Source organism: Pieris napi, chromosome 3, assembly GCF_905475465.1.
Source record: "Pieris napi chromosome 3, ilPieNapi1.2, whole genome shotgun sequence".
NCBI lineage: Eukaryota > Metazoa > Arthropoda > Insecta > Lepidoptera > Pieridae > Pieris > Pieris napi.
Genome location: NC_062236.1, coordinates 5,203,286 through 5,214,447, shown reverse-complemented (window position 1 = coordinate 5,214,447; position 11,162 = coordinate 5,203,286). Strand labels below are relative to the sequence as shown.

Below are 11,162 nucleotides of genomic sequence, written 5' to 3'. Positions count from 1 at the left end.
CTGTCCGGCTTTCTTTCTGCATTCGCTTCCCTCTACCGCTTCTATTTCTTCTATCTACCTTTTTTGGGGCGCCCTCTTCTCCTTCTTCCCTTTGGTCCTTCCCATATAGTTTTATTTAAAGTCCACATTTTATCTGTGTATCTTGCTATATGCCCCGCTCTTGCCACTTCTGGCTTCTGCCTTCTGGCATGCCAATAGTTCCGTTTTTATGTTTGTGTTGTATGTCCATGTTTGGCAGCCGTACGTAGATAAGGTAAGATACAAGTGTCCAAACAATTTTCTTTAGGTGAAGTGGAAATTGCCCTTTTAAGATTTCCTTCAGGGACCAAAACTTTTTCCAGGCGAAAACTATCGCCAACTTATTTAAGAATTTATATTTTTATAGAGAGTCTAATAACAATAGCGTATATTAATTTAATCATAATAATTTTGCGATTGTATAGGATCTTTCCTTTCCTTACTGCTTTCCTTATCCATTATTTTGTATCCGTTCAACTGCTGAGCAAGCCGGTCTTGAAATTATCGGCAAAATAAATTGGGTTTTTGTAATTATGTGTCATTATTAGATAAAGGAAACATGTTAATTCAAACATTACTTTGGTGAGTATTCTTGTTTTAATATTAATAATTTTCAAATAACAGGTCGTTTGGAATTATTAATATCTAAATTTTTTAAGCTAAGAAATAAAGTAATAATATACGAAAGTAATACTGACATTGGTGAGATTTAAATTAAATAAAAAAATAAAATAGTTTTTATAGTTTTTCAATTTCATTAAATTAAAAAAATATATTTGAATATAGATAATTCCTTGGGTAAGAGTAACATATCATATCATAGTCATATCTAATTAACAGGGTTTAACTGTATTCAATTACGAAACAGAGAAACAATGGGTTGTAATTTAGTTTCAAAGCCTTGGACTTCATGTAAATGACCACTGAATCCTAGTTAACTGATAACACCTGTTTTAATAATTGTATAAATTAGTAATCCTAGACTTTTTAATATTATTTTATTGGCTTTTTATTTTTATTCTATCCTAATTCAGTGCTCATAAGTAAAGGCCAACGTTTGGACTGGCAGAATACTTGATTGTATTCTGTCAGTCTAAACAAATTTAAATCATGCTTCACTTGTTCTTGTAAACAGTATGTATCAAACCATACAGTTTCAATTATCTATTTAATTAATATGTTAAATACACGAATCTGCAATCGTATTGTATTCCAAAGTAATTTATATGTATGTTAATTAAAGATATCACTCTCACTCTCTTATCCATACACTCTCATTATCTTTAAAAAGAAAGCAATGTGATCTAGTTAAAAAGGTTTTTACTTTAACCGATTAAGATTACGTAGATGTCGTCATCTTCATAATAATTATTACCTACTAAACAAATAACAGTATAGGAAATGTAAATAAAGTTCATACGTCAGACATTACTTGGGTTATGTTTTTTATTAAATAATGTGAGTTTGCAGGCAATGGTGGCTGATTTTGGGGATTATATCGGTGTCAGCGAACGATGTTAGCCCACCACATATACTTTTTATAATGGCTGATGATATGGTAAGTAACATGGGATTTATTTTCTTATTAAACTATTATATCGTGATGAAATATTGCGGCTGGGAAAATATACGGAAGACTGAAGGAAATATTGGTTGTAAATAATATTAATACAACAAACCCAAATATGGGTTGGTCTCAGATTGTAGGAGATCTGGCCTCTGCGATTTTGGTTCTAAAACGTGTTCCTTAACCGTACGAGCAAATTTTTGCGCACATAGATAGAAATTGGTAAAAAAAATTAAATGGTATGGCGAAATTACTACTACTTCTACGAAATATTATCTCGCATAAAAATATTAGGTATTAATTTTATATAATAGCGTGAATAAGCTTACAATAATTTTAAGCCCTTTATAGCTTAATCTTTTACAATATTTTATCAAGATTATAATGCATTTTATTATTTTAATGATATAATAAATTACATAATGTTATTAATTCACGATAATCATTACTTTACATATTTAAAACCACTTTTGTTTAAGAAATAAAAACAAATAGACGACTCTCTTAAGAGTTTTAACTTATTAAATTACCACTTTTGGTACTATCAGCAAAATAGACAATTGTGTAAAACTCGTTCCAGTAGTATTGTCTTAAAACTGACACTCAGTAAAAGAAAAAAAAAGTAGAAATAGTGTTAGTTAATTATAAATGTTGATTGTATAATATATGTATATCTAGTGACGAAACAATAATGATAGGAATTATAGCATAATAGCGTACCTAGTGCCTTTTCTTTATTTCGAAGTATTTTGCAAAATATATGCTAAAACTCGGGTTTTACTTATTGGTAAAACTATTTTTATTAGCAGAACGTCAATTATAGAATGTAATAAAAAATTTAATACATGACAATTGATATTCAAAAAATGCAAAAAAATAATCTTATATGCACGTAAATATTCCGCAAGTTAAATAACAGTCTATGATAAAACTAAAAATTGCTTATAAAATGCAAGTCTTGCAAATATGACTATTGGACCATTTAGGGAAACAAATTAGTTTCAGATCTAAACTTGAAAGTAAAGATATCAGAGGGTATTGTGCTTTGTGATGGATTCTCTATATTCTAATTACCACGAAATTTGATTGTAACATAAGATCGAAGAATTTAAATTTTCAACTCATTTTTTTGTTAAAAAAAAGTCAAGCAGTCATGTTTATACCTGCTTTCTTGATATAGGGCTGAATAAATATTATGTTATATAATAAATAATATTGTATATATAAAAAATAAAATATTCTACGTTCGTTTGTAAGAACCATCCTCGTACTTCAAGGAATATTGTAAAAAAAGAATTGGCCAAATTGGTCCAGGCGTTGTTGAGTTATGCGCTTTAACCAACAAACACATTTTGCGATTAATTTTTATATTATAGATACCTTTGAGTAATTAAAAAAAAAAGGGTGCGTGTACTTTTGTACGCGCGTAAGAAGTTATACTTCTTTTGCATTATTATAATAGTTTTTGATTGCATGCAAATAATTAATTACAATTAAATAATCAAAGACTGGAAAAGGAGTCATTAAAGTCAATAAAGTTCAGTTTACATTTGAAAAATTAAATAAATAAATATTTATTATTATTCTCTTACATTAAGTGTAACATAAATTCTATTAAGTTAAAAGTATATATTATTATATTTAGAACATCTCTTCCAAACACTAAGATGTATGTTGTAGCTTTGTGCAGTATTGCACAATATAGCAATTGATTTAAAAGAGGAACCTATCTCTGATGATGATGAAGAGACCCTGCCCTCACTACCAACAGTGCCCTCATCTCAAAATACACTGCGTGGAGCAGCAGTGAGAGCCATATTTATTGATGAAAAGTTTTAACTTTGATAGTTCTTAATTTAGTTTGTTTTAAAAATTAAGTTATTTAAACAAATAAAACACTATTAATCTTTAAAACATTTTTATTTTATTATACTATTTGTTTTTAAGTGACTCTAATGTCTTCATCAGAATTTCGGTTTGTAATTTTAAATTAATCATTACTTGGTTGTGCATCTACGAGGCTTCTCCAAAACTAAAACTACTACTTGCTTTCTGCAACATATAAGAGAATATTAATCTAAGCTCTGCCCATGCAAAACTTATTTTTTTTTTAAATTCATATTATAAAATTTTTAACACATTTATATTATTATAATTATATAAATGTGTTAATAATATAATTTGTAGCACATGCTACAGACCTGGATAGCAACTTTCTTTTATTCTATTTAGAGATAGAGATAATTTAAATATAATACCGGTGTCTTCCTTGTAGGTTTCTTTGGAGTTGTTTGGGGATTCTTGTTGTTCAGTTCGACATGATTTTCTTTAACCTTTCTTTAATCCTACAAAATAATGAAATTGTTAAGTTATGTTGTCACTATTGTGCACACCTTTGTTTGGCTTTTTTAGTATTCAAGTTATGTCAAAACTGATTTATTACCTTGTCATTGTTGGCTTTATTTGCTTTTGGGATATCAATTGTTTCCGAAATGATTTTATTTGTAATATCCTGAAATATATAAATAACATCTATTAATTTAAGTATCATGGTGAGTGGTTCGCACTGAGGTATTAAGGTGTATTATACCCACTGTCCATTATAAGTGGGAATGGGCTCACTTCTGGCTGGACAGAGTTTCGGTACTACAAGTGCAACATGGATGTTTTGAGGTATTACAATATCTCTAACTACCCTGTAGGGGAATAAAGTACTGTTGTGAGCATATGCCTATGCTTGAAAGGTTGAACCTTGAACATCACCATACATCATATTTATAATTAACATTCCTACCTCGACACCATCACAATCAAATTCATTGAAATCTACTTCAAACCGTTGCGGTATCATCTCTGCCATATCCATTGTGTCTGGAGAAGGTGATGGTGGCTTTGTTCCGCCTCCAGTTTTTGATGTTTCACGGCGATAAGATGACAACTCTTTTTTTTTATTCAATTTAGTGCACTTCCACTGATTCATCAACTGTTTTTTATCTCTTGTCCTTATATTTGCTAGATTAAATCTGAAAAATTACATGTTTTGATTAAATAATGTGGTCATTTTTTTGAGATGCAGGTACTTATTAAAATGTTTACTTCTCTGTTATATCGCTCCAAGCCTTCATTTTCTCCTTATTAGTCGAATGCTTAAATCTTTGTTCTCAATTATTGATATATAGGGTCGTAGAATAATATTAATTAGTATTGATTTAAATATTCAATTTAAATCACTTCTGATTATAATTCAGACGCACATATAAAATTCGCACTTGTATAATGAAAATAACTAGGTATATAATCTATTAATTTGAAACAATAATTAAAACTCCTTTATTTGTTTAAAAGGTAAATGTCATTGTCTGTTTAAAAGGTAAATGTCTTGTTAAGCTGCTAAGCTAAGAAATAGAATATGCGTGAAGTTAGCTTCACGCATATTCTATTTCTTTTTACTTGTAGATTGTCTTATTCCCATCTCGCTCGCGCACGCTATATCACACTCCCAATTTTGTGTCACAGATGCGCGCGCATCGTAAAATTTCACTCTCATCAATTTTTCATAACGCGCCTAAAGAAGTACAACTTCAAAAATTATGAACCAATTAACAAATTACCAATTAATAACTGGTCCCTTTACACATATTAAGGTAAAATGCCTAGTTAGCAAACGCTCTTGCAATGGGCGTACAAACAGCTTGACTCGCATAGACTAAACTAAAAAGTGCATTTTTATATAATTTAAATGGATTATCGTGTTATATCTTATAAAGTTGTTATCTAGCTAATATATATAATATGTGAAAAGTATTTAAATTATTCTTAACGTAGGTACATAGTAATAGTTATCAATTAAATCGTAAATTTGGCTTAGACGTATGTATGTGTTACATTTTATAAAATAAGTTCTGAAAAAAAAAACACATTTAGACTTCAAAACCCACGCCTTAGGAATTATTTTCCTATAATGTCACTTCTGTTGATAATTAGATAGATGTTAATGATAATATTAAAGTATGTATTATAATGTCCTATCCCGAGGGCATTCAAAATAAATATTAATTAAAAATTATTTTCAAATATTTTGGAAATAAATATAGACCACGTTACTCTGTACTACATTATGTTCAAAAGAATTTTTGAAATTAGTCTTGTAGGTAGTTTATTGGTGATAAAATTCAGAAAAAGAAACTTTTCATCTATAATTAATACTATAATATAGTATAGAATGTTTGTGAGGACAAATTCAAGTAAATTTTAAATTAAAATATACTTAGTTTCCGGACTAAATGACGTGTTCAGTTTACATACATTTATTGTTTATCATTGCAAACGTACCACAGTTAACATTGTATCCGTACACGCCTTTCACTACTTCTTCTATTTTAGGGCCACAACGATGTTTCATATCACGGCTCGGACCAAATCTCCACACCTAACCTTGACGCTCTCGCCACTCGTGGTACAATTTTAAAGCAGTACTACAGCGAAGCAATATGTACACCTGCTAGGACCGCGCTACTCACAGGAAAATACCCCATGAGAACTGGTATGTTAAATATTAATCATGAAAGCCTACGCATAAAGTCCCTACAACCTCACATATACGGCAGACTGTCTACGTCTGTTTTAATTTCTAAGACGACATCTGTGTTTGAGTCTTTTTTTATAGTATAGGGGGCAAACGGGCAAGAGGCTCATCTGATGTTAAGTGTATACCACCGCCCATGGACACATACTACCAAAAGGCTCGCAAGTGCGTTGCCGGCATTAAAGTATTTTCCCTAATTCAGGTACTCTTAGGCACAGAGGTAAATAAAAATAAGCCCCAGCGATCAATCGGTTTCTCGCCTGTGCAAAGTCATATTTAATTCAAACATTGAATTTGTTATAAATTATGGAAATATAAAACACAGCAATAATCTACATTTAAAGGGTTATTAAAACATACAACTACGATTAAAGAACTCTGCACCTCCGAAGTAGGATGCTTCAATGTTACATCTGGCCAGTTTTAATGTATGGTTGCGAGGCTTGGACCTTGAAGGAGGCAACCATTAAGAAACTTGACGCCTTTGAAATGTGGTGTTACCGAAGAATGCTGAGGATAAGCTGGGTCCATAGAGTCACGAACGAAGAAGTTCTACGGCGCGTCAAACGATCCCGAGAACTCACGTTGAACATTAAAAAGAAGAAGATAAGTTACTTGGGACATGTGTTTCGACACGAACGGTACCGACTTCTTCAAGTAATCATGATGAGCAAGGTCGAGGGGAAAAGACGCGCTGGCAGAAGGAGGAAGTCGTGGCTCCGCAATATTAGAGAATGGACGGGAGTGGCCAGCGTAGAACAGCTGATGCGCTTGGCGAAAAATAAGAAGGAGTTTGACGAGCTGACCGCCAACCTCCAGTAGTGGAGAGGCACTTTAAGAAGAAGAAGACGATTAAAGAATTTCTTCTTTGCCTTTGTACCTGGTTAACGCTAAATAGTTTATTTTTATCAACAACATAGCAGAAAATTATTTTGAAAGCGTATGTTTCAGGAATGCAGGGTTTTCCTTTGTACAACTCAGAAGATCGAGGTATTCCACTGACTGAAAAGCTGTTGCCGGCTCATTTGAAGGATATAGGTTATAAGACGCATTTGGTTGGGAAATGGCATCTTGGAATGGCGAGCAAACAATTTTTGCCACAGTATCGAGGTTATGATAGCCATTATGGACTGCGCGGAGGATTCATCGATTATTTGACACACCATAATGTGGAGCAGGTGACTAGTCAATATATTTTATAACTTTTAAAGTCGGAATCATTAAAAACTATCTAAAATAATTTCACAACCGTTTATGTTTTAACCCGATGTATTAAAACGTATCGAAAGTATTTATCGCTAACTATTATTTCGTAAAGTAAATATTGCCATATTAACAATATTTCATGAACGTTTTTTATAGTAAATATCATATCTTTTCAGTGGCCTGACGGTACACTTTTGTTTGGTTTGGATTTATTCGACAACGATGTACCTCAAATAACTGAAGAGCGATATGTTGTGGACGCTCTAACAGATAGAGCTGTTGAAAGTAAGTAAACAAGTTAATAAATCACTAAAATACAATAACGAATTTATTAACAGCTTTGGAAATAAATTAATAGCGTAGATTGATAATGTAAAATATATAGCAATTATAAAAGCGGCTGTGTACATAATTGTTATATTTCCGATGTCTGACTAAAAGTGTAGAAAATTAATAGTAAATAAAACTAGAATAAATAACAAATAAGTAAAAAAGTTAATATTTTTTATAATTTTTAATGATAATATATGATAATAGCAGTATTAACTAGGATTAACATTTTAATATTTTGCCTTATAACACTTACCAGTTTTAAATTCAATTCGTAAACGAAAATAAAGCAGTTTAGGATTATTTCTATCGACTTATTGCACTGTTTAGTCTGTAAATTTTAAATATTTATAAAAAAATAAATCGTATTTGTAATATTATCATTGCATTAAATTATAATGTATTAGTACCTACATTAAAATTCGCATTTATCTGTGATATTCATATAGTTATAACACGCCGCTCGCTTAATAAAGTCCACAATTATGGTATTTAAATATATTACAGCGAGGAAATGCTGCCAGCGTTAAAGGTACACTGCCACAGGGACCAAACTTTTTAAATTTGTTTTGATTTTCATTTTACAACTACTTTTAATTATTTCTACTATTACTTTGTAAGTTACGAAAATTGTAAATACTATATACTTGAGTGTAAATAAACAATTATATTCTATTTCAGTTATATTTGGCCATAATTCGTCCACACCACTCTTTCTTCACTATACGTCGTGTGCGCCACACGCGGGTAATGCTGGCGGAGCTTTGCAACCACCTCTATACAAAAAGCTTGGCAGCAGACACGTTGCTAACTCAGATAGACGACTTTATGCAGGTAAGGCCTATGTTTATCTAACCGTGGAAATAATTATTTAAATTAGTCCAATAATTTTGGAGCCCATTCAATGGAAACAAACGATCAAATCTTTGGTCTTTATAATATTAGTGTAGATAATTATGTTTTTGCAGAAAGTCTAATCGTAGTATATTCAAGTATGACAACTTCATTAAATGATTGCAGTCTGATTCTATATGACATTTCAGAGGTTGTGCGACATCTTGACTACAGTGTGGGACGACTTGTCCGGGCGTTGGCTGATAAAGGCATTCTTCATAATACACTTATCGTATTCGTGTCTGATAATGGTGCACCCACTACAGGAATGTACAGTAATTGGGGAGTCAATTTGCCCTTTAGGGGCCGGAAACAAACTCCCAGGGAGGGAGGGGTAAGAGTTCCAGCCTTCATTTGGCATGCCGGCTTGAAACCAAACGTTTGGGATGGTCTTATGCATATTTCTGATTGGATGCCGACATTACTCGCAGCTGCTGGCAGAAAGAAGTTCGATGAAATGATTGACGGAATTAACCAATGGCCTTCAATATTACGAGGACAACTATCTCGAAGAAAAGAAGTGTTGGTTACTGTTGAAGATAGAGATAATGGATACGCAGCTTTACGCATGGGTGATTACAAACTATTAATTGGAAATTTCACCGGAGTTGCGAGCGACTACTATGGAGCTGAATTCTTGGCAAATAAAGAAACGCCGCCAGATTTTTACGACTCGTTGGCGTCGTCTGAAGTTGCTAAGGTGTTTTCAACTTTAGGAATTACTTACGACTATGGGGACGTTATCGCTACGAGGAAAGCGGCTGTGGTGAAGCAAATAGACACGATTAAAGATCAAGTCCCTTGTATACCAACACCAAGTAAGTACTCGTACTTCCTTAGATTTACATAAATCTTTTATTTTATTTACCTATTACTATTAAGAAATTACGATTTTTCTTAAAACGCAGTCCTGTAATCCTCCATTGGGTAAGTTTCTGTTATTTTTCTGGAAATCGAACTCAAGACCCCAGTGCACTCAGTGATTCAGTGTAGTTGACCTACTTTACCGACGCGGTTTTTAAGCAGATGAATGGAAAAGATATATTTCATTAAAAAAAAAAATCTTCCGACTCCATTTGTGTCCCATTTTGTATAACAATTCATTAGGCTAAGTTACAATGACTACAATACACAACAATACATTTTAAGAGAGAGAATATATTTTTCAAAGGCTGGCAACGCACTCACGAGCCTTCTGGCAATGTGTGTTCATGTATCAATTAACAAGTACATATGCCGTAATTATTTATTATTTTTCTGTATCGTTATCTAATTATAGATATTTAACATTAATATTTATATCATTATAGCCCGCGGTTGCCTCTACAACCTTAAAAAAGATCCAGCAGAGAGTCACGACTTATGGCTTCGAGGGCAGAAAATCGTTTCCTTGATGACTATGCGCCTGAATTCTCTCTGGTCTCAAATGGTTAGACGAGGCCCAACCAAATTAAACATAGACGCAGATCCAGCTAGTCATAACTATATTTGGTTGACGTGGCTCAACAATTTCACCCAAGAGAGCCCTCTCAATGAAAAATAATTTTATAAGGATGCACAACCGCTCACCGTCGGCTGTGAATGTTCGAATAACTGACAAAATTTCTTGTGTGTCGTACAAATAAGGAGTGTGTTTCAATAGTTCTGTATCGAAATTTTAAAGATGACATATAATCGCGAAAATAGTTAATATATTTCTTATACGTACAAATAAATAGAGGTCTTAATAATTGTTATTTTTATATAAACTAGTCATCATCAGTGTAGCAGGCATTTTTTGTATTATCTAAAATCTGTAGCACTAATCACAAAGTACTTTTAAAAATCATACCTAGAACGTGAAATTATTTTTAAAATTACGTTTGTTATGCTAGTAACATGTTACATTACTTGTATGCTCAAACATTTTTTTTTTAGATTTATCGACAAGCTTATGCTGCCTTTAATCTTTTAATTGCTTTCTTGGACTAGACCCGTTTTGATAACATGAAAACATACACAAAAAACATATTTCGGAATTGTTACATATTTGGAACGATAATGTTATTAAAATGTAATTTTTAAAGAATAAGTATTGTATAGAAACACTCTTTTTATTATATTAAACAAAGTCCAGGCAAAAAGGATCATCAGGCGAAGATTTATTACAGAGTATTGTAATTTTAATACATAAATTGTTTTGAATAATCATGTATTGTACTTGTTAAATGCAATATTAAACAAACTAATTATTTCGTATCAATAATAAATGTACATATTCTCGAAATCTTCATGTAAACTAGTACATACTCGTATCTATTTGTATAAGACGTATATTATATAATAGGAAGAACGTTTAACAAAAATTACAGTATATAAAAATCGTCAGGCGTTTTGATTTTTCATTGCGTCGAATATTTAGTAAAATAACAGCCGCACTCATTTAGTTAAACCTACTTCGAGGATTAGACAGATATATTTTGTTCACTATAGCAAATCTAATATCTCAAAGCCTATGGAAGCATTACTTTACTACACACAGCTCAAGTATGCATATATAACATTAATCCATCACAAACTGTG

The 11,162-nt window shown here is 31.8% G+C and overlaps 1 protein-coding gene across 1 annotated transcript; it reads left to right on the top strand.

Annotated features, from left to right (window-relative positions):
* The first annotated feature begins 473 nt into the window (after positions 1 to 473).
* On the top strand, positions 474 to 10,962 carry LOC125063265 (arylsulfatase B-like). The gene is made up of 8 exons (XM_047669624.1): positions 474 to 600; positions 1,489 to 1,576; positions 5,969 to 6,128; positions 7,122 to 7,348; positions 7,553 to 7,661; positions 8,388 to 8,540; positions 8,750 to 9,418; positions 9,911 to 10,962. The coding sequence occupies exons 1-8, from the start codon at positions 578 to 580 to the stop codon at positions 10,141 to 10,143; spliced, it is 1,662 nt and encodes a 553-aa protein (XP_047525580.1). The 5' UTR covers positions 474 to 577; the 3' UTR covers positions 10,144 to 10,962.
* The last annotated feature ends 200 nt before the right edge of the window (positions 10,963 to 11,162 follow it).

What these genes read in the sequence shown, in the direction of transcription:
- LOC125063265 (XM_047669624.1), top strand. Translation starts at nt 578, where the DNA reads ATGTTAATTCAAACATTACTTTG. An exon ending in TTAATTCAAACATTACTTTG is followed by an intron (nt 601 to 1,488) that starts GTGAGTATTCTT and finishes GTGAGTTTGCAG; the next exon opens with GCAATGGTGGCTGATTTTGG. An exon ending in AACAGATAGAGCTGTTGAAA is followed by an intron (nt 7,662 to 8,387) that starts GTAAGTAAACAA and finishes ATTCTATTTCAG; the next exon opens with TTATATTTGGCCATAATTCG.